Raw genomic sequence first — 23,959 nt, 5'->3', positions numbered from 1 at the left:
CACACACACACACACACACGAGTTAAAAGGTTCAGTGTTGTGATCCTGGGTACAGTCTTCTGCTGGCTGTGTGGAGCCAGTCATCTTTGCTCCTTCCTCAGAGGTAACCACTGTCGGGAATTCTACAGCACCTTTGCACTGGCTGCAGACTTGTGAATTCATAGGCAGCTTGTAGCACTGTGCTATAGGTCTGCAAGTCTGTGTAGCTGTTACCATATGTATTCACTTGTATCTAACCCCAGCACTTACTATGTGTTGGAACTCTAAGTTTGCTGGTAGATGTACCCCTAGGGCATTCTTTTTAACTGCTACATAATCTTTCATTGCTTGAACAAATCATAATTTGTTTGTTCTCTATTGTTTCTGTACTCATTTTTTTATGTGATAAGCAATACTACAGTGTGTCATTTTGAACTATATGTTTTAAACCTATTCTTTCAAACACAAAGGGAATATCTGTGTCTTTGGAGGCCTGTGATCCAAGAAGAAGGTTGTGGTGTTGTGGATATCACTTTTCTTAATGCTCAACACTTACTAAATTTGGTGGATGGAAAGAAGGATGGATGGTAGGAAGGAAGAGAGGGGGAGAGGGGAAGGGAGGAAGGGTAAATGCATGAGTCTATGAACTCTACCAAACCTTCCAATTCCTTCTGCGAATCAACTTGCCTGCATGGAAGAACAGCACAACAACTCTGTCTCATTTTCCTTCCAGATGTCGAAATGCTTCAGGCCAGTGCAGGTAACCTAGTGTCTGGAGACAGTTTCTCTCGGCCCACTAAGGACTCGATGATCCGCAAGTTTCTAGAAGGTAAGTCGTCGTTGACTGGGGAAGCAGAAAGTCTGGTGCTCAAGGGACAGGTTGCCACAAACATGGCATATGATGACTAAAGTCTCTCTGCCTCCCTCCACACCTGCCCTGATCTTTCCCATCAGCCAGTTAGAGACAGGCCAGAGTCCCCACAACGGGAGCCATTCATTACACTAAGTCAGTTGTTCCCAACAAGACTTCATTTAAATTACATGCCTGTTTTTATTTGACAAAAACTAAGTACCTACAGTGTGCAGAAAGCACTGTTCTGGATATTGGGACTGGCAACCCAAAGAAAAATAAGATGTGACCCCCACAGGAGCCTTGGCTTTCTGCTAAAGGATGGGTATATGCATCCTCTTTGCCAAACAGAAGCAGCATTGCAGTGGTTAAGAGCATGGTCCCCAATCTGTGCTCCCTGACTTCTTTGGTTACCTAGAAGGCCTCAGACAAGGTGATCAGCTCCTCAGTCTCCTCAGCTGTAAAATGAGATGGATGTGGTCCGAGCATCAGGAGACTGAGTTCCGCCTGATGCACTTAGGAGGCAGGTTGCAGTGAGAGACAAGCAAGTCTTGGTGACTGTCGCGTCCACCCTCGACCAGCAAGGAAGACGCAATGCATGAGCTCTTCTCCAAGCAGTTTATTCAGGACCCTTGAACAACCTTCTAACTGACGACCACGAGGGAAGCATCTCCCAGGCTTAAGTACTCTAGGGCTAGCCAACCCCCATCTGCCACGTGGCAACAGCAGATAGGTACACACACACACACACACACACACACACACACACACACACACACGGAGACAAACCAGATCAACTGCCACAGCCAAATAAGGAGTTGTTTACTCCTAAGAGTCCTCGCCAGCAGGTGGCGGAAGGCAGAGACCGGTGCCATCTTAAGGGCGCAGCACTATGCGGCTCTCCACAGGTGACAATAAGCTTCACCCAGGACCAGGCATGATTGACAGAGGATTGTAATCATGGCTGTTGTTATTATTATAGACACTTTCAAACATACAAGGTGTTACACTGTGTGAGTAATTGCTTCACTCTGCCCAGTCATTTATGATTATGCCGGGTATGTCAGTCACGTAGCCAGAGAAGCAGAGTTCTGAGGGCATGAGACTTGGGGATCAAATCATTTGGGCAGTGAAGGGAAAGAAAATCTCTAGAGCAGCGTAGGCAAACGGCAGCCTGACCTGCAATAAAGTTTTATCAGAATTCACCATGCCCATTCATCTGAAATTATTTATGGCTGCTTGCACATTTCTGGTACAGGCTTGAGTGGTTGCAGTAGACTCTTGCCCTGCAGAGCCTGATACACTTGCTATCTAGAGCCTTAAAGCATGCCTGCTGACTCCTGCTCTAAAACCTTCTTTACCTGAGGACAGAGGTCTGGGCAGCTATTTGGCAAGTTCTTCAGCTAGTACCTGGCACCAAGAGGATGAGACCGAAGACAGGTTCTGCTGGCCAACTTCATTATTTAGCGTCAGGCTCGCCCTGCTGTCTTCAGCAGTGCCAGTGTAAGGGCTTCATCCATGTCACCCACCCATGCTTCTTATATAAGTGATAGTACCTAATGTATAAGGTAGGTGCCATGGGAATGCAGGGGAGTGATCTGTTATTTAAGGGTATCAAAAGACTCTACATGACAGGCTGGTCCTTGCCAGATTAGGGTAAATTTACCTAAGGTTTTATACACTGGGTACCACTGCTTTCATTCAGCAGGAGAGGCACCAGAGGTGCAGAGGGGGTAAGCTTCCAAGGTCCGAGGCTGTAAGCAGGCTATAGGAGCCCAAATTCAAGCTCTTCTTCTTCCCTGAGTCCCGCTTAGAGTGTCTCTTTGGTCACGGTTTCACTGTTGTCTATGAAAGGAGCAGTTTGTGGGATAGGGACAAGATGGCAGCCTCCTGTCACCCTGACCTCATCTGCCGCTCAGCTTCCAGCAGTCCTTCATCAAGCCTAAAGTCTGTGCAAATCCCTGGTGTTGAAGGAGGGGTAAGACTCAGTCCTGCCCTCAGAGGAGTTAGATACACGCTCCAAGTGAGTTTTCCTTTAGAACAAAAAACATAGTTCAGTGCAAATAAAAATGTGCTGGGTGGCGTGGGAATGCAGGGAGTGGTGTGTTATTTAAGGGGATCGAAAGAGTCTACGTGGCAGGCTGGTCCATGCAAGATTAGGGTAAACTTAACCTAATGTTGGGCTGCTCACTGTACCCCTCCTCAAGACTTCAGTATAAGGGAATGGGAAATTGTCTCTTGATTCCTGAAACACACAGGTCTCCGATGTATGCTGGTGGAGATGAGCTAGCCAGCCTTTCCCTGTGCCAGAGGTCCTCAGATTTCAGTGTGCCTCACACCCACCTGGAGTCCTCTCGAAGGCACAGGCTCACCAGGGTGAGATTCAGCAAGCCTGAGTAGGACCCAGGAGTTTTCTTCCTTTCAAGTTCCATGTGACTCTGCTACTGCTGGGCCAGCAGGTCACTGTGAGAGCCTTGGCTATAAATCTGATCTCTGGTTTTTTTTATCTTTAACAATGGAGCCTCCTTTCATTCTCTGCTATGTCCACCTGTTGCTGTGTTATAGTTGTTAACTATTATGAAGGTAATACCTAAGAATAATAAACATTCAAGTGATGCAGAAAGCATTTACACACACGCATGTACACACACTCATACATGCATGTACACACACACTCACACATGAATGAGACAGAGCTATATAGACCTATCTGGTCTGGTCTTCATTGTGTAACCCAGGCTAGCCTCAAGCTCATGGTAGTTTTCCTGCTTCTGCCGCCCACCTGCAGAGATTTCAGGTGTGAACCATCATACCTGGACCTGAAAGTTAAAACAATGAGAAAAGTCTCTGTCTCAGTCTGTCAGTCTGTCTCTGTCTCCCCCTCCCTAGAGCCTCCAGAGTTTTTTCTGGATATATTAATATTGTGTGCATGTGTCTTCTTTTGTGTTTACTCACAGGTAGTATCAGCACAAACATTAGCTTTTCCACAGCTGCTTAGACATTTTCTTACGTTAGCCGGTCTTCCGCTTTGTGCTTGGCAAGCCTCAGTGCAGGGAATACCCTCTGTTATATGTAATGTCTTTTCACATATTTGAGAACATGTATGCTACAAAACACCAGGACAGAATCGCTGGGTTTCAGGAAGTGTGTCTTGTGATTTTGATAGCATCATGTTGTTCAATGGTCTGACCTCACGGAGTTTCTACCAGAAGTTATGAATGGATCTAGAACACTTTTCATGCTAAATATCACACAGAGGCTTTACCTACACCACAGATAAAACTGGAATCATTCTCAATCCTCTGCTCAGCCTCTATTCCTATCTCGTATGATTCTAGAAGCATCTCTCGGCATTCTGCAGCTCTGAAGCCTTTGTGGGGATTGCATATCTGCTGTCTGTGACTGAGAGAAGGAGGTGTGGATATAAGGCTAAGACAGGTGGCCTGGGCCCAGCTGTGCTGGCCCTCATCCACTTATGTGGCCTTCAGACAGTCAGTCACCAGTAACATTATAAAGAATTCTAGGCAGGATTAACTTTCTGCTCCCCATGAAATGTGGAGCCGGGCACAGAGCAGTACCTGACAGATATAAACTATTTGTTTAAATCATTGGCTACTGACTTTAAATGGCATAATTGGACCATGATGGGAGAGGCTGAGAAAGGGGTCAGAATTCATCCTGTTGGAGTCCAACAGCTCAGACTGAGTTCTTCTGTGGTGATCTTTGGCCGTAGGTAACTTGTTTCCTGTCATTTGACTCTCTTTTGCTTCTCTATTGCATTTTGTTTCTAGGGAACCTGGCGGCTTGGGCAGGGCTGGGTATTTTTCCTGAAAATTATTCCTGTTTGGGCAGCAGGAGCCAAGGGAATGGTTCTGATTATCTGTGGGTACTGACAGAATTGAGGAGGGTATCACAAGACCCCTAATAACACACAGCTTTCCAAAAAGAGTCTTTCTTACAAATGCCTTGCCTGTAGATTGATGTTGCTAAGAAGTGGATCCTGTGTATATCTCTTCTCCACAAATCCACTCTCTCACGGCCTCTGAAGCCAGGAAACTTTCTCCTTCTATAGAAGAAGAGATCGCTGCTTGCCCTGACACTGTAGTAGCTCCAAGCTTTCCCTGGAGTTCCACAAAGTTTGCCCAGGTCAGAAAACTACTGGGAGAGGAGGCAGGCTGACTTAATTAATCTCTGAGTTGTGACCTCCTCAGGAAGGAGACCCAAGCCCTATTCCTATACCTCAGGCAGACATTGGAAGCGGATTTGTTGACTGAGTGGTGTTGATCAAAGAAGCAGATCAATGTAGAGAACACAGGGATTGTGGGGTGCTGTTGAGCAGAAGAGGGAGGCAAGCTTCTCTCCTCAGTGGTTTTGTTTTAATGGGGGGAGCAGTGTGAGGGAGTGGGAAACAGTAGATAGTTGAGGAGAAGGATAGCTGTAGAGGTAGCGTTTCTGGGTACTGGCCTGGCTCTCAGAGTCTTTGGACACATTATTTAAATCCTCAAAGCTTCATTTTTTTTTCACGTGGAAACTGAGTTGTTACCGGTAGTAACAACTCAACGTGTTTATTAAAAACCAGATGCAAGAACATGCAGAAAAATGAGCCGAGAACTGTGCTCAGCAAAGAAGAGTCATACCCTGTAGCCACTGTGGGGAGGACAAGGAGATGCTGAAGTAGGTGACGAGGATGCAGGGCATCATTTCAGTGCTGCTCAGACACCAGGAAGTGGTTCTGGGCGTCCTCAGGCTTTGGCGTAAGGAACCCTCTTCCCCCTTAACTATACTGAGATGAGTAACAGAATTCTAAGATCGAGGCAACTGAATCTGTGGCTCCGGTCCTGGGCTGGGCAGGTGGACGGTGAAGGAGACCTTGGTGTTCTTCTTGTGGTTGCTTTCATGGGTTCTGAGCAAGTGGTACAGGAGATGCCTCATGGGAAGCCTTTGGCCACAGGTTGTTACTTTAGCATCAGAGAATATTTGCCCTCCCGACCTGCCTGGACCACTGTTCTGTAACTCAGTCACCTTTCTCTGTGTTTTAGGTAACAGTGTGAAACCAGCCAGTTTGGAGAGAGAGCAGCACCCTCCCTGTGGGGAAGAACTTTATCACACTGTGGATGAAGATGAGACCTTCTCTGTGGACCTGGCTAACAGGCCCCCTGTCCCTGTGCCCAGGCCAGAGGCCAGCGCTCCCGGCCCTCACCCACTGCCTGACAATGAGCCATACATTTCTAAAGGTAAGTGTGGCCCGAGACGGGGCTCAGTGGGGGCTTCTGACATTCAGCAGGAATGTCCCGGTTCCCTGGCTTTCTGAAGGGTTGCTCAGATTGTCTTCCCTTGGATGGTCTCCAGCCAGGGTGATAGGTGATAGGTCATAGGTCAGCACGAACTCTGCAGCTAGACCAAGGACAGTGGTTGGATTCAGTGCTGCCTTCCTGGAAGCACTCATGTACAATAGTAAGGACAGAGGTAAATGAGAAGCTAGTACATTTCTATCTCATAACTTGTCCTGTTGTCACTGTTCATCATTTTAATGGTTGATACTTGTTGACATCTACCAGAAATATTCTTCACTCTTAATTTTTTACAATAGCCTTTTGGGTAAGGGCCACGATCCCCATTTTATGGACGGGAAATGGAAGATCAGAAGGTCAGTCACAACACAGCAGTGCCAGCGACCCTGACTCTGCAGACGATGTTTTAGCCACTAAATCAGGCTGTCTGCTTTCTCATGTTAACAAAACCTGGCAAGAATTTAGTTTGACTTCATTATTTTTCCTGGGATGCCAGTTAGAGATCGAAGGCACTGTAATTATGCTCCAGGACTTGACTTTATTAGTATGGTTTTATGCTCAGTATGAGCAAAATTGCCAACTCTGAACTCACTCCTGACCCGTCCTCTATTTGGTTTTGTTTGAGACAGGATTTCCCCATGTAGCCCAGGTTGTCCTGAAACTTGCTCTGTAGACCAGGCTGGCCAGGAACTCACAGAGATCCTTCTGCTTCTGCTTCCCAAGTGCTGGGATTACAGACATGCACCTCACCACCCACTGTTATCCGTTTTGGATAGCATGCATCGTGGAAGGTGTGCTGGAGCAAGGGGCGCCCAGCTGTAGCCTCAGGTTGGGGCTGCCGAATAAAATACAGGATGTCCAGTTGATTCTGAGTTTCAGATAAGCAGCAAATACATTCGAATGCACCCATGTTCCACGTAGTTAACTTCTTTGGTTTTGTTTTGGCTTTACCCAGTTCAGCAACCCTATGCTGGGCTATAGCATGACATCACTATCCCACTGGCATCCATCTCAAAGCTTAGAAACAAATAATGATAATAAAAGCTAATGGTGCATGTTTACTTGCACCAGACTGTGTTTCAAGCACCTTGCTACACACTAGCCCTTAGTTCCCATGACAACCCAGTGTTTATAGTCTTCATTCTACAGAAGAAAAAGCATGGAAAAAGTCAAGCTTTTTAGATCATACAACATATGAGTGATGGGATTTGAACTCAGGGAGTCCTCTTCAAAGCCCAGGGAACTTCCACCTGCTAACGGTTCACGTTCCAATCTCCTCTGTTGTCCTATGCCTGTTCCCCACCAGTGGCTTCATCTTGGTGTCTCCAGAGGGGAATGTTTGACCCGTTCTACTGGGGTAGAATTTTGCTTTCAAGTACGGATTGGGCTACTAGGTGCTTCCTCGTGTTCTCTAGCTGCAGGGTCTTCACAGATGCTTCTGTTTGGGGATCCTGGAACACTTCCTTCTTCCCGTAGCTCTTTCCTTCCCTCCATCCTCAACTTGAGCTCACCAATTCAGCAAGCTCCCGGACTCAGCTTGTCTCCAACTCCGCAGTACTGACTGGGATTATAGATGTGGGCCACCATACCCAGCATGCATGTGGGTGCTGAGATCTCATGTCTGCAGAGCAAGTGTTTCGCCAATTCAGCCGTTTCTCCAGCCTCTATAACCCTTTTCTTTTTTTCTCTTGGTTTTTCAAAACAGGGTCTCACTATGTAGCCCTGGCTGTCCTGAAACTCACTCTGCAGACCTAGGCTGGCCTTGAACTAAGATCCACCTTCCTCAGCCTCCCGAGTGCTGGGATCAAAGGTGTGCATTGCCACCGCCACCCACCTGAGTCTTTAACAATTTTAAACATGCTGTGGACATTCTCTGACTGGCTTGTCTTTGAGCTGGAGAGCTCATGTGTCTGCCTTGTCTTTATTTGAGACTCTCTGCTCTCTCTCACTGTATTCTTCCAGAAATTTGTGTACAGTGGTCATGACTACATGTTTATTACGATTTTTTTTTTTGCACAAGGTTAATATTTTTGTAAACGTGTCACAATGCCTCTGAGAAAGACGTCTTGCCTCCACTCAGAATATTCTTTCTTTCACAGTTTTTGCAGAAAAAAGTCAGGAGCGGCTCGGGAATTTCTATGTTTCTTCAGAGAGCATCAGAAAAGGTGAGCCAGGGCATGCCCTTGACTTTCTACATACAAGTGGAACTTCCAGGAGGATTCCTCTAACAAGGGTGGCCGTGCGTGACAGCAGCACATGGCGTTCACTGAGAGAGATCCAAGTGGTAGCTCAGGGTCGATGCCTCAGAATCTCTTACAGAAGGCAAAGGAAAGGGGGGAGAGAATCTGGGGGACCCTAGATTATTGTACAAACTGCCCCCACAGAGAGTGCTAATAGACAGGCATCCATATAGAACAGGGGGTTGAGGCCGATGCCAAGGGCATGGCAGTGGGCCCAGCTCTGTCTTCACCTGTGTGTGGCACAGCCCTCCTGAGCTACTTGCTGCCCTTGTCTTTCCCGGCTCCACCTTGCTTTGTGTCAGCTTTGATCAGAGTTACCTTCTTGTAACAACCGGGATATCCGGTTTTCCCAAAGACCTTTTAAGGAAATTTGGAAGGCACTAAGTACTGCAGGGGAAAGTTTATCAGCTTCCTGATGCTCCGCCTAGGCAGTCAGCATTACCCCACTTAAGACAGCTTGGAACCGCAGCCCCAGTGGGGTGTAAGCATGCAAAGAGATTCCTCAAAGACTGGTCATGGGAAATCTGGAACATACTACATGAACTGAGATATATGATGTCAAGTTGTCCTCACATGTCCCAATGGCCCAGTCACTTCTGCAAGTGGTTCGGGTTGCAGACAGGAGACTGGCAAGCTGCTCTCTTACCTCTGAGATAGAAAGCTGTTTTTTAATCATGAAGAAATAGAGGTTGATACAGAACAGCCCAAGGACAACCTGCTGGCACTAAGCACCTAGTTTATACCAGTGCCACTGGACCAAGGTAGCAAGCAATCTCATGGGTATTTTGTGCCCATCAGTTCAGAGACAGGGCTGAGAGAAGCTTCCTGGCTGGACTCTTCCTGAGGACTTTTCTGTTCTATGAGGGAATTTATGTCTAAAACATTGATTCTGAAATAGAGGGAGTGTTTTGATCTCTCTCCCCAGAGGGCACTTAGCAATAATTGGGGACATTTTGGGTTGTTGAATCCAAGAAAAGTCATCCAATGGGTGGTGACCAGAGATACTGTTCATTACTCCTAATGCACAGAACGAGCCCCACGATGCAGAGTGATGAGCTAGCCCAAACATCGTCAGTCTCCGGGCGAAGAAACACTGTCTTAGATGCCTTCGCAGTCAACGTTCTGTATGTTCAGCAGATGTTGCCCCTCCCATCCGTCTTATGGCTTTATCTGCTTGAATGCAATAGGTTTTGAAATTATCAGCGACTTTCCCGCCCTCGTTCCCTGTCCCCCACCCTCTCTTTGTTCCATAGGTCATTGTTTCTTCTGGATATGGCAGACTGTTCCCTGGAGTCTGTGCCCACCATTTTAATCTGCCCTTCTTTCCAGAGCCGCTTGTGAGGCCATGGAGGGACAGGCCACCGTCGAGCATCTACGACCCGTTTGCTGGGATGAAGACGCCAGGCCAGCGGCAGCTTATTACCCTGCAGGAACAGGTGAAGCTGGGCATCGTCAATGTGGATGAGGCTGTGCTGCACTTCAAGGAGTGGCAACTCAATCAGAAGAAGCGGTCAGAGTCCTTCCGCTTCCAGCAGGTAGCCTGCTGTGCCACCCCCGGGTGGTTTTTTCCCAGGCCCCCCCCCCCCCCCCCCCCCGCTCCCTGCTCCCTCCTCCCTGCTCCCTGCCTAGCAGCAGAGAAGACAGCTGAAGCTGTCGTGTATGACATTGGAACTGGATGGGGGAACATGTGGATGTTGAGTGTACTTGCCTATGAGTTTCCTTGTCTGGAGCCCTGACTAAATGCTTTATGAGGCTGGAGGTCAGGAACAAATTTCTTCTATCTGCCAGTTTTGTCTTGGCACGTAGCCTGCCACCTCTGCTTGGTAGCTCTGTTCTTTGGGGTCCTTTTCTACGCCCTCACAGTTGATCTTCACTCTTTAGGACATGAAGAAAACTTGGAAAGATCTCAAGAAGTAGGATGAAATTAGCATTTCAAGCTGCAGAGCCTAACTTCCTGAGTTAAAAAATTTATCTGTCTGTCTGTCTGTCTGTCTGTCTCTCTCTCTCTCTTTCTCTCTCTCTGTCTCTCTCTCTCTGTCTCTCTCTCTCTCTCTCTCACACACACACACACACACACACACACACTGCACACCTCTCTAAGCACTTTGTAAATACAAAGGCAAAGATCTGTAAAACGCCAAACACACCATCCATCTCAGGGTTGCCCTCTGGGAGAACACAGAAGAGAGGACTGGAGATCACAGCAGAATCTTGCTTTATCTGTGTGGTCTGAAGATTGTTGTTTTGAGACAGGATTTTATACATAGTCTTTCATATAAACATAGGATTTTATATAGAAGATATGGCTGACCTAGAGCTCACTATGTAGACCAGACACGTAGAGATCCACTTGCTTCTGCCTCTGGAGTGCTGGGATTACATGCATGCACCACCAAGGCCAGCAGGCTTGAGGATTTTTATGAGAAAATAAACCCTGTGATGTTAAACACAGGTCTCCAGGAGCCCTAGGACAGCTGCCACCTTGAGCAAAGTCTACTGACCCAACACGGATTTTTTTTTTCTTCCCCTCTAAGTACTGTGACTATGTGTCAAAGTGTCTCTGGAGCTGGCAGCCCAAGTCACAGCCCTATTCTGCCTCTTACAGCTGGATGGCGCGTGCCTGCTGTGCCTTCATTTGACCATCTCTGACATGTGAAGGGAAGGGGGAGAGAGTGTGAGTCAGGAAAAGCATTTCTCACACCTGGGGCAGTGTTCGAGAATCTTCCATAGGGAAGCATCACCAGTCAATAAAATGCTCATGGCCCATTAGCTGAGGCAGGAAATAGGAGGTGAGAGTTCCGGCAGCAGGCAGAGGAACTCTGGGAAAGAGTCAGGGTTGGGAACAGATTTGCTCCAACACTGAGGAGACAGACACATGAAACTGAGGAGAACTTAGACTGGTTTAAATAGTATAATTGACTTCTGAGCTAGTGGGAGCAAGCCAAAGCATGTGGCAGTTATTCATACATAATAAGTCTCAGAGTCATTATTTCAGGAACTGTGGCTCAGATGGAAAAGCCCGTAGTTAGAGCGCAGAGGAACCATCAGCTTTCTCCCCATATCTATACTCAGGCAGCTTCTCCCCTGCTGACTTGCTCAGAGTTCCCAGACACATCCTGGGGTCCATGTTCATAGTAGAAATCCCCAGCCAACGGAAGTACACATACGTCTATACCCTGACAGCCTCCCCTGTCCAGGACTGTAATATGCTAGCTCATCCTGGGGTACCCACTTTCTTTTCCCTCTGCTTCTGTCTGTTCCTCTGTCTCTTTCTTCCCTGTCCCTTGAGAGTGGGCACTGCCACTAGGCTCTCTTTAGCTCTTTGTACAGATAACTCTTGTCCAGTTCTAAAATTGCGCCCATTAGCTGGTCATGTTCTCCTGAGGGGCGCTAGACCTGAGGCTTGTCCGGCCAAGTAGCCTCCTTTCTGTTTATCTCTCAAGGCCCCAGGCAGACTTTGAGGTTCTCCCACTCACAGACAGTAGCTGGAAAACTCACCTACTTTTGGTTTTCCTTTGTGTCTTTCCATTCCTTTAGCCATGCCTCATTGTTGGCTGGTCACCTGCATTGGGCCAGCTACTTCGCCACTAGACGAGTCTCCTTGCCTCTGTCTCTTCCACTCCCAGGTCATTATGATGGCTAGCTTATGATGTTTCTTGTCCCTTGGTCTTTGGCCCACAGCTGCAGACTAGCCAGCCCTTCCAGTCTGGCTTCCTATGTCTCTCTCATAACCACCTACTACTCCAACCAGACTGTTTAGACATTTCCCCAGAGTACTGGATACTCAGATGCTAACCTTCCCTGGGATGCCCAGGCACTGCTGCTATGCACTGACTTAAGTTAGAAACTAATGTTGACCTTCTTGTACCCAGTCAACATTCATTGAATGACTATAGTGGACCAAACGATTGAATTATGGCAAGATCCATAAACCTGGTCTTTGGAAAGTCCATGGTGTCCTTGAAGAGGCAGGGTACATGTGTGTACACATACATACACTGTATGCAAGGCAGTGTAACCCAGGTGGTTGGCATGGACAGGACTAAGGCCTGGGGTCATCTGGGGAAGGCTTCAGGAAGATAGCCTTGACTCAGGCCTGGGACAGATTTATAGCAATTAGGGTCCCCTGAAGTCAGAGGACTGTGGAGAGAGCACAGTGAGACACAGGAATGAATTTGAATCTGTGAGCGTGTCAGGGTGGCGTTGGTCATGAGGTAAGAGTGGAGGAAGGCAGCGGGTTCTAACACTGAGATAGGACTGGGCATCTGAGAGCAGATGCTACTGTAGAAAAATGACACATTTCAGACACAATGTATCAGACTTGAGTCTCTGGGGGCCATGTTGAAAGATGTGACAGTAGCATCCTAGTGCCTAGAGAGAGCATTAAATAAGAATGAAGTTCCAATGTCCAAAGGGTGTCATTCTTCTGGATACTTAAACAACAGATAAATTATTTTCCAGGAAAATCTCAAAAGACTAAGAGACAGCATTACCCGAAGACAGAGAGAGAAGCAGAAGTCAGGAAAGCATGCAGGTAGGTGGCTTCTCAGTGCACGTCATCACAAGGGGATGTTGCATCACTAGGAGCTGTCATTGCTGCCATCGCTGACTCTCTCTCCCTTCTGCTGTGGCCTGAGTGGACAGACTCCTTGTCTGTTTGCAGATCCAGGTTCTTCATTAGACGGGGAGATCCTTTGAGATGACGGTTTTGTTTTGTCCCTTCTATAAATGCTTGGTACTGGGAAAACCATGTCACCTCCCATGAGAGAATGAATGGACAGAGCCCCCGCCCACCCACAGAGGATGCTTCCATCTTCATTCTTGGCTCCATCTTGGCACTTAGGGTACCAAAGAGAGCAGAGAAAGCCCCACTCTCCTGAGAGTGGGTCATCTTTATCCTGAGTACCTAGGGACCCACTCTGTGACAGTAAGGCCAGGGGTGACTAGGGACCTACTATGTGACAGTAAGGCCAGGGATGACTAGGGACCCACTATGTGACAGTAAGGCCAGGGGTGACTAGGGACCCACTATGTGACCGTAAGGCCAGGGGTGACTAGGGACCTACTATGTGACAGTAAGGCCAGGGGTGACTGTTATATACACTGTGAATGGGATCTTCTGTCTTCTCCCCTCCAAATCTCTCATGACACCAGCCATGTGACACCACACTTCCTGAGCAAGGACAAAGAGCCTTCAGCAGGTTGAGCCTCTGTGCTCAACTTCGGCAAGACGAGCCCCTTACGTAGAGAACTAAACAAAATCCAGGCCTTCTTTTGTGTTCAGCTGTCGACAGGTGACTTCTGAGCCTGGACGTCCCCACAGGCCTCTTGCTAAGGCTCTTCCTTCACGCCTGCATTCTTATGGGGCTGTGGGTCAGTCTAGCAGCCCCTCTGCTGAGAAGACTTTGGGCCATTGTAGGCTTCCGTATTCTGTTTACGTCAGGACACCTGGAGGGCCTGCTTGTTGTCCCAGGCATGTCTCGTTCTGCCCTAGTCACTGTTACTTCATTTCCTCATTCCCAGGACTCCCACTCGAACGTGCAGGCTAAGTGTGGCTCTTCCTTCTGTGCCATGGCTAAAGCCAAACCACCACCATCTCTTGGTGGAACTAGTACAGTAGCTTCCGGACTCAACTCCACCCTGTGTACTCTCACCCCTCTGCAGTTTATCCTCCAATCTACAGCCAGTGTCCTTTTATAAATGAAGTGTCATATGGCTGGGTGTAATGGAAAGTCACTTATGAAGCAGAGAGGGACAATTATCTGCGAGTTTGAGGGCAGCTTGTTTACACAATGTGACCCTATCACAAAATTTGATTGATTGATTGATGATGATGATGATGATGATGATGATAAACACTAGGGGCTAGAAAAATGAATCAGTGGCTAAAAGTCTGTATTACTCTTTTCGAAGACCTGAGTTTAGTTTCCAGCAGTCATATTGGGTCATTCTTGCCACGTTTATCTCCAACTTCAAGGGGTCCTCTGCCCTCTTCTGGCCACAATGGGGAACTGCACCCACAGACATATAATTAAAAATGACAGTAATAATGCAAAAAATTTAATATTGGAGTATGCCACACTCTCCTCTAAGTACTCCAGGGGTTCTTGACCCACTCAGAGGAAAAGCAGACTCAATGCTCTGGCCCCCAAGGCCCCATATTGTGTGACTTCTGTACTCAATTTCTGCCGGGGCCTGAGCATTGATAAATTCCTCATATTGCTCCAACAAGCAAGCACAGGTCTCTCCTTAGGGCCTTTGCACTTGCTGCTTTCCCTACAACTCAGCCTACTGGCTCCTTGTCTTCCACCAAAGAGGCTTCTCTGCCAATCTTTAGATGAGCCCTTGCTTCCTGCTCTCTGTAGCATGGACCAGGATTTCCTTAGTCTTCTGTTGTAGTCATGCTCCAGAACCCTCCCTCCCACCCGCCATAAGTTCCAAGATGGCGGGAACATGCATGTTTTGCATCCCGATGACTCCTCAATCTGTAGTACAGTCCTGATGGCACTCAGGAAGTCTCTGTTGAAATTAAGGCTTTCTGTTAAATGTCTGCTGACAGTGATCATTCCACACAGTCACCAAGTGTCAACATCCAGCTCCAGAAGAAGCCCAGGCTCCTGTGTGTGTGTGTGATCTGCTAGTTCCTGAGTTGTGCTTTTGCTCATGTGGGTGGGTGTGGTTTTCCCTAGCATTGTGTTTTTTCCAAAAGTAGTTGGCTTAGAGAATATTAATGATTTTGAGTAGCTAAGGAAAAGGGCTTAGGGAACTCCTAGCACTTCTTTTTTAAGTATCTAGATTTTAAATATGTAACCCTCTCCCTGGGGTAGGGGGTGGGGGCTCAGCATGTCTGCCTACCTGGTAGAGAGGAGGAGATAGCTGACGTGGGAGAAAGCCAGGCCCATGATCGGCAGTCACCTGGGCTCAGAAAGTAGGGCTCTCAGTGGGAAAGGACTGAAGCTCTTTTTAAAAGTAGAGCATATGCACACAAAGACACAAGCCCCGATGAAATGAGCTGTGTCAAGCTTTTAAAGCATAGGCTGTATCTTGGCTGATAACCCCAGTGTGCGAAGGCTGGGAGGGTACAGCAGTAGACACACACACTCAGGGGCCAGTGGTCTGGCTCATGCGCTGAGGCTTCTGGATCTCATTATAGCTATCTTCCCCTGGCTCCATTTGTCATATGGGAGAACAGTCTGAGCACTGTGGCAGACACCTATATCCCAGGACTTGGAAGGTTAAATCAGGAGGACCACAGTTCTGGACCATCCTAGGCTACATCATAGGACTCCACAAAGTTCACCCAAGGCTAATCAGGCTCTGAGTATTGACTTCCCTCCACCTGTATCTATAGTCTAAATCAGAATGATCAATGTGTCAGGGTCTCCAAAGAAGCACGGCCAACTTCCCTCCCCTCTTTCCAGATCCTGTGACATGGGATTTTGCTTTGGAGAAGGGTAATTTTTTTTTTTTTTTACTATTTTTATGTCAGTGACTATAATTAGTGCTGTGCCTATTAAAAGACTAAACTATGTATATTTGGATACTGCTAGTTAACTTTCCATTATTGTAACAAATAGCTGAGATAATCAACTTATAAATAAAAAAGGCTTGGGGCCATCAAGGTGACTCAGTGGATGAAAGGCCCTTGCTGCTAAGTCTGGTGACGCAAGTTTGATCCTCAGGGCCCACATGATGGGAGGAGAGAATCAGCTCTCTTAGGTTGTCTTCTGAACACCACTGATTTACCATGGTGCACACATCAGAGGCTGTACATCAGAGGCTGTACATCAGAGGCTGTACGTCAGAGGCCGTACAGAGAGCATAGACAAACAAAATTTCCCTCACAGCTAGAAAGGAGACAGAAAGGTGGAAAGACAGGAAGGTCTCTTTCAAGGGCAGCCTCCAATAACCTAAAGGCCTCTCCTTGGCCTCACCTCTCAAAGCTTCCACCACCACCCAGTAGCACCATTTTGAGAGATGGCTCATGGTTAAGAGCACTTGCTGTTCTCACACAGGAGCCAGAGGGTTCCCAGCACCTACATGATAGCTTACAATTATGTGTAACTCTGGTTCTAGGAGAGCTGGTGCCTTGTTCTGGCCAGGAATACTGGGTATTGGGAAGTTAGACTCTGTCCTTTGGGGTGAGGCTGGAGGTATCAGGCCACCTGCCAAAGAGAAGGCATCATTTATGGTTGGGTAGATAAGGCTTATTAAACTGTAAACTTTAATTCTAAGTTTACATACTGGCTTGCAGTGCTCTGTTCTGTGGGTCTCCACAATGCACTCTGTGTGGGCCTCAGGACCTCTAGATGTATACTTATGGGCCACTGGCAGAGAGAATTCTGTTGCACCCAAACTACTGAAAACCATTGGCACACATCTCATTGATCACTAAGAGCCTTGGGAGCTGGTGAGTGGCACCTCAATCTGTGAGACATTTTCTAAGAAATGTAACTCATTCTAACCCCAGACTGACTCAAATTTGGAAGCTCCAGTTGCCATAGAAAATAACACATATTACAATTTTTTCTTTCATTTGGGTTGAAACATCTAGGACCCTTGAAAATGGATCTTCCATTCATGGTTTTCAGCCCTGGGGAGTGGCTCTGGTCTTTGTAGTGTATGGAGTTGACAGTACAGAAAATCAGCTGTACAGGTGGAACTTGTTGCTGCAGTGGCCCCACAGGGAAGACAGCCAATATTTGTGTTCCAGGTGTGTCCTGGGAGGCGGAGCCAGCTGAGGCCCAGGAGACCTAGGTTCCGTTTCTTGCCTTACTGGCTGAATCTCTTCTATATCTAGAACCCTTCCTTTACTCAGTGTGCATCATAGGATTAGCATCACCTGTGGAATAGAAATGGCCCCAAACTCAAAGGGAAGTAATAACACAGATGAATACTCCCCAGGAAAGCTATCAATACACACAGGAAAATTATTCCTGACACCATGCCTTGAGACAAAGCGTGACAGTGTTTTAGAAACATTTAGCCTGTTGCCAAGTTTTTGAACCTTTGACCTCTGGTCCTTTTCTTCCTGTGTGTTTTTATTTTTCTTCTTCATAGGACTGGTGAGAAATTAGCCACTGTGAAATTATGAATCAGATTAGAAACCTTTAAAAGATCATAAAGTGACGCCTTAAAAAAAAGACAGATAAAACTGAGAAGGAAAGGAAAGAATGGTATATCCACATGGGCTCTGAGACTTCATGTTCACCCGTGAGAATATCCTTAACCGTGATCTGTGCCCAGGGAAGTGAGCACTTCAAGAGCTTCCTGGCTGTGTAACCAAAGAGCCTGGGACATGAATAACACTCCATTTCATGAACGTCTCGGGAGCTGGCTATCACTAGGGCCAGGTCTACTGATAAGTCCAGCTTCTCCAGAATGAGGAAGGGTGGGACCCATGAAGACCAGTAGTCCACACTTGAGGTGTTGTTCCAGGCCACTCACTGCATGCAGCCTACACAACCCTCATGCCGCTAGTCTGTAGGGCTCTAGTTTATTCATTAGCTTTCCTGGTGGGTCTCTCTGGCTTTGGCAAGAGAGGTCGCCTTTGAAATTCCTATTACACTTGCTTCCTGGCAGAGCAGAAGCAGTGAGGTGAGGCAATGTCTGGATCAAAGCACAGTCCCAAAGCATCCTCCTTTTTAACCCTTGCTCCCGTGGTTTCCCTTATCTGCCTCACACCCACCAGGAAGGAGGCTGGTGGCATACCAGACAGCTCACTCTGTCCACTAGCACAAGTGATTTATGCTCCCAGGACCCTGGGGTGGAAGTCTCAGGAGGACTAACGACCAACCTCTGGCAGTGTCCAGTGTTCAAGAGGTCAGGTCGACACTGAGCTGGATAAGGACTGTGTACCTTTATCATGAATCAGCCTCAGAAGTCACTGTCTTTCTCCTTACCGAGGACTTTGGTCACAAACCAAAGGCCACTGTTGTCAGGGTAGGTTACCCATCCCACTCACCCTCATCTGTCATCCCTAATTCAAGGAGCAAGAGGCCCTTGACCCTGGGAGTGGGGAATAGCCTGGACTCCAGTGCCAGGGTTCCCAACTCAGTTTGGCACATCCGGCTGTGCAATGGGGGGCAGCTTTACTCTTCTGTACTTTCATTGCTTCTGGGAATGATAGCGAAGTGTAAGTCTTTTGGGTTTTATGAGGATCCAGTGAACTAAGAAGATGAGGCTGTTAAAATGATCTTGGTGCACAGGACAGTTTATTACCATCAGGGGTGTTCATGACCCCTTCCTTAGACAGGGGACTGACTCAGAGAGGTTAGTGACAGAGCTGCTAAGTGGTGGGTCTAGGAGCCCAAGCTTCATCTAGGTGTATCTTCTTTCCACTCTCTGAGATGGAAGACCTCTTCTGCCCGTTTCTCATGTTTCTGTCGTCCCCCTACTATGCCAGACTATCGTGGATTCTGTGGCTTTTCACTGCTGAAGCTGGACAAGACTCCAGGAGTCTCTCTCTCCTCTGGGTCCAGGCCCAGGAGACAGATGGACAGTGAGTACGGGAGACATTTGACAATGACAGCCACCCTGAATCTCCTCTTTTCCTCTGATTCCAGACCTGGAGATCACGGTTCCAATCCGACATTCCCAGCACCTGCCTGGGAAAGTGGAGTTTGGCGTGTATGAGAGCGGCCCCAGGAAGAGCGTCTTCCCCGCCAGGACAGAGCTGAGGCGTGGAGACTGGAAAACAGACAGCACATCCAGCACAGCAAGTAAGCATCGAAACAGGGGCATCCTCCCTCCTGAAGCAAGCTATGGGCACCTTCCCTCCTGCAGTAAGCCAGGGGTGACCTCCCTCCTGCACTCCTGGCACCTGCTGGCCTTGCCAACACTCTCAGGAGCCTAAGACCCCAACTGGGACTTTGGTTTTGAGAGGTGTAGCGTATGTGGCTCGTTGGTCTGGGGTATTTCCCAAGCTGTATGATAATTTATAAATAGCAGAACCTAATGATTGTCAGCAGAGATGGGAGAATGCGGCCCAGCATTGGTTTATAATAATTCATTTGTTTTGATTTTGTTTTTCTGGGACAGGGTTTCTCTATGTAGTCCTGGCTGTCCAGATAGTCACTCTGTAGACCAGACTGGCCTCAAACTCACAGAGATCCACCTACCTCTGTCTCCCGAGTGCTAGGATTAAAAGCATATGCCACCACCACCTGGCCTGCCTTATAATAATTCTTCATGTTGATAGGGCATTTACCGAAAGTGAATTGTCTTCATTGATTGTTTAAAGGCCATGAAACCTCTATAAGGTAGAGTCATGACCTCTGTTTGCTGAGGAGTAACTGCTCAGGCTTAGCACCTTGTCCCAGGCTGACTGTCTAACTGAGCTGAGCTGGGCTGGGCTGGGATTTGAACTCACTCTAGAGCCAAGCCAGGACTCTTCACCGCCCTGTTCCGGTTTCTTCTCCAGCTGTGCTAAGGTGGAGCCAGGGGCACCTCATCAGAACTGTAGACAACAATAGACTCAAATTTGAGAATTACAATGTCTACGCAGGCAGTTCAGGATCTAATTAGGACACATCTTTGGTTTTTTGGTGGAGAAGCGTGAATGGGAGTCTGATTGTGGCGGACACTGCCTGATGAGCAGGCCTCAGGGACGGCACTCTGTCTCTGTTTCCAGGGAGTCTGATTGTGGCAGACGCTGCCTGATGAGCAGGCTTCAGGGACGGCACTCTGTCTCTGTATCCAGGGCTGCGTCTGCTGATGTGCTGGCCTCACTAGCAGTGTATGCTGAATTTCTTGTCTGTCCTGTACTTCATGGTTCTCAAAACAACTGAAAAGGTGATGAAAGAGGCAGAGAGAAATATACAGGCTTCAGGACGTGGGTCTCCGTAGAAGTGAGGCGGAGTCCACAGATGAATGCAGGTTAAAGGGTCGGCGCTCCAAGCCAGTACTGATCTCTTACATCACAGCTTTCTTGAGAATTTCCTGTGCGTTCTGGATCTGTTTCTCAGAAAAACCTACCTGCCTGTACCCCTCCACACACAAATCACACCCACGCACATACCCCCAAACACCCATATGAACATCTACAATTTTGCTCTCACAAGGACACTGGTCAGGACTCTACTATATAAGTGGGTCATTTGTGACCCAGAGAGGGAAAGCATTTTGCTAAAGGTTAAACAGCCAGAGACTAGCAAAGGCGACAGTAGAACCCAGCTTGTTCTCTTTAGTTAATATTACTCACAACTTGACCGTGGCAAAGGTCCCAAAGGCCATCGTGTGGCTATGTGGGAATGTAGACTGGACAGGAAGAAAGCCTCCTCCCACATAATGGGGGCAGTAACGTGTACCCAAAGACTGCCTCCGCCAAAGGCCATTCGAGGGTTTTGATATTAGGAGCAGGAGACAGAGAGAGTTCCATGGGGATCACCGCCTGCAGGAGAGAGAAGAGGCATGAATGAGTCAGAAGCGGGGAAGTGCCGGAGCCGTCACTGACAAAGGGAGCCACAACTGCAGAAGTGCTCTGTGTGTGTGTGTGTGTGCGTGTGTGTGCCTGTGAGTGTGCGAGAGTGTTTGTGTGTGTATGTGTGTATGTGTGTGTTCGCGCGTGCGTGTGTGTGTTCGTGTGTGTGTGTGTGTGTATGTGTGTGTGTTCATGTGTGTGTGTGCATGTGTGTGTGTGTGTGTGTGCGTGTGAAGTGCTGCTTTTGCAAAGTTGTTTCTCTATGTGCGCTTTACTTCGGGGCAGCCTACGTTGAGGACAGGGTGGACCAAATAAGCTGTTGCCCAGGAATGGCTAGCTTGTGGGAGTAGGAAATGCTATTTAATGCCAGACCAAGGGTTTATACTCTGCATTATGGCTACAGATTAGAGTTGTTCTCGCTCCTGTTTCTGCTGTTACAAACCATGACAAAACCTAATTGCTTGAATCTAACCATTTACATACACCTGATCCCACAGCCTGGGCACAACTCAGAAGGGATGACTTGTGTCTCCTCCATGTTCAGTGAGCAGGAGTCACTTGGCTGGCTGCATTCAGCTGGGGCTTTAGGATGACCTGGCATTCTCCAAGGCCTCACTCCATGTGGCCGTTAACTCAACAGCACAAACATCTTACACGGAAACAGAATCTAGGGAGAAGGGGCAAGCCCATTGTGCAAGAACCTGTCCAGTTTTGTCTTTGCCACACTTGCTGATGTTCTATTGGCTAAAGCAGGTCTGAGGCTGGAGTGAATGGAGGGCACACATAGGCATAGACACTGATGGAGTGAAGTTCACTGTGGGGAAGAGGGTCACTAAAGGGTAATATACTGCCTCTAAATTAAAGATGATAGAGATAGCTGCTTCCATAAATCAGACAATTGCTCTTTGCCTGCCCCATGACAAGCATGTCCCTGTCTGACCCAGTTCATCCAAGACAGTAAAGCTTGTATCTCCTAGAAGACAATTAGGGGTTAGAAAACAGGTCTTGTGTTTTCTGGCAAGTGAGCAGAGGGCCTGGGAGTCATATCCAGATCTGACCGTGCTAATACCCAGGGAAGCTACACCTTCCAAATAGAACCAGTTTCTTGGTAGGGAGAGGGGGTGGGGGAAGCCAGACTCCGAGCCACCAGCTGTCCTTTACCTTGGAGTCACACCCTGTGAGCACCACTATTTTTATTATAGCACAGCTGTCATCTCTTGGGACCTGCAGAACAACAGTTGCAGGTTAAACACGGTTCTAACTAAGTAATTAAACTCCAGTAATTAGCGACGTGGCCCGAAGGTTATATTATAACTGGCCACTTTTCCCTCTCACTTATTCATTCGCTGGAGGCAGAAAGATGTAAAAGAACTTGTCTTTAGGGGCTCATGATGGAGGAAAGCACAAAAATAGCACGAGCTAGATGCTGAGCCTTCTTCCCTGATGACAATGATGTGGTACCGCCTCCCTCCCCCGACATAAGAGCAGAGTTGGGGGGGGTCAGGACTGGAGATTGCTTACCAACAGCAGCCAAGGGAGCTGTGGGTCAGTCATGATACCAGAGGGAAGACAACACCAGGGGGGCCAAGGTTTAGAGCCAAACATTGTGGTTATAGGTTTAAGAATGCCAAGGGAATTGTTGGGTGTGAATTTCCAGTCCTGGAGCCAGTGCCTGTGATTAGTTCTACTTCCTGCTGCTGTGTAAACTTCAGAACATGGTGGGGTTCACACTGGAGACTGTGGTGGACAGTAACAGATGACATACGGAAGCTCAGGCACAGGCATGGAGACCCAAGGCTCGGGGATTGTTTATAGTTGGGACATCTAGAGTGTTTTTGATAGCATTTATTCTGAACATGGGGGACATGTTCTACATAGCAAGATCTAGGTCAGCCACAGCTAGGTAATGAGGCTAAACTCAATCTCAAAGCACAAACTTAAATTTTACAGTTCATTTTCTTAGTTCTACCTACCTGTATTTCACACAAGCTAGCATATTGAATAACACACATTTCCAGAAAGCTCTACGGGCTAATGCGATTTTAATGATATAGGTAATAAATTCCTAACTGAAAAGGCTTTTCACACAGAATTCCTGCTATGAGCATAAATTATACTTTTAATTCTGTACTGTGTATTTCTGTTTTTGTGGTCCTGGGGATCTTACCCAGGGCCTTGTACACGCTCGCAAAGTCTTTACCACTGAGCCACACCCACAGCCCTGCCTATTGTTTGGCTTCGGCGAGTCATTTCTTATTAGAAGGCTCATCTATGTCATACACACATCCTGGACCGGTAATTCCTAATTAAGCAGCAAGGCACAGTTCAAAACAAAATAAACAGAAAAAAAAAACAAAACACCCAGCTTGCAGATTTAGAGCAATGGAACCCGGAGGATCTCTGCTGCCATGCCTGGCAAGTCAAAGCGCTAATGTCAAATAGGATTTTCAAAGGGATTAAATGGCAATCACGCTTTCGAAAGCACTCCACGTGAGGTAAGCCCTGGGTAAATGGTAGCTATTAAGCCCAAAGTGGTCATCAGAACACACACCATTTTGTACGATGCTAACACAATAGCTGAACTCTAATGAAATGGCTTACGGTGGCTACACTTTGAAGACTCTCAGGTTTATGTACTGTCTCTGTTGCTATAAATACATTAGGGCTGGAGTTCCGCACCTCGCTCTCTCCTGAGAGGATCCACAGTCCCGCTGATGTTGTTTCTGCCCTTTAGGTAGCGCGAGTAACCGCTCGAGCACTCGGAGCCTCCTCAGCGTGAGCAGCGGAATGGAGGGCGACAATGAGGTGAGGGGCGGGACTTCCACTCTGTCCCTTTGGTCTCAGGGGTCATTTTATCACAAGGGAAAGGAATCCGGGCCGGAAGGAAGCCACACACATAAGGTCACATGTTATGGGAAGCCATTTGTATGAAATACCATAGAATGGGCAAATCTAGAGTGATAGAGTGAGGGTTGGTGGGTGGCAGGGCTGGAGGGTGGAGGGAATGGAGAACTCTCAATGGATCTGGGTGGTTTTTTGTTTGTTTGTTTGTTTGTTTTGTTTTGTTTTAGGCAAGAAAAATGTTTTAAGATTAGATAGAGGTGGAGGTTGCATAAAACTGTGAATGGGCCAATGCCATTTTACTTTGTAATGGTTGACCTTATACTATCTGAATTTT

General features: G+C 47.6%; 1 protein-coding gene across 1 annotated transcript in view; it reads left to right on the top strand.

Annotated features, from left to right (window-relative positions):
• Window positions 1–23,959, top strand: part of Pik3ap1 (phosphoinositide-3-kinase adaptor protein 1) — a 111,574-nt gene that overhangs the window by 77,730 nt on the left and 9,885 nt on the right. The window contains exons 9-15 of the mRNA XM_028773118.1: window positions 713–808; window positions 5,869–6,063; window positions 8,220–8,285; window positions 9,690–9,895; window positions 12,822–12,894; window positions 18,926–19,081; window positions 23,516–23,586. Coding sequence (XP_028628951.1) covers window positions 713–808; window positions 5,869–6,063; window positions 8,220–8,285; window positions 9,690–9,895; window positions 12,822–12,894; window positions 18,926–19,081; window positions 23,516–23,586 — 863 coding nt within the window. The remainder of the gene's footprint in view (window positions 1–712; window positions 809–5,868; window positions 6,064–8,219; window positions 8,286–9,689; window positions 9,896–12,821; window positions 12,895–18,925; window positions 19,082–23,515; window positions 23,587–23,959) is intronic.

The sequence above is a fragment of the Grammomys surdaster genome, unplaced genomic scaffold, assembly GCF_004785775.1.
Source record: "Grammomys surdaster isolate TR1022 unplaced genomic scaffold, NIH_TR_1.0 66, whole genome shotgun sequence".
Lineage (NCBI taxonomy): Eukaryota > Metazoa > Chordata > Mammalia > Rodentia > Muridae > Grammomys > Grammomys surdaster.
The sequence above is the reverse complement of the archived record's forward strand: the minus strand, read 5'-3'. Positions and strand labels throughout refer to the sequence as shown.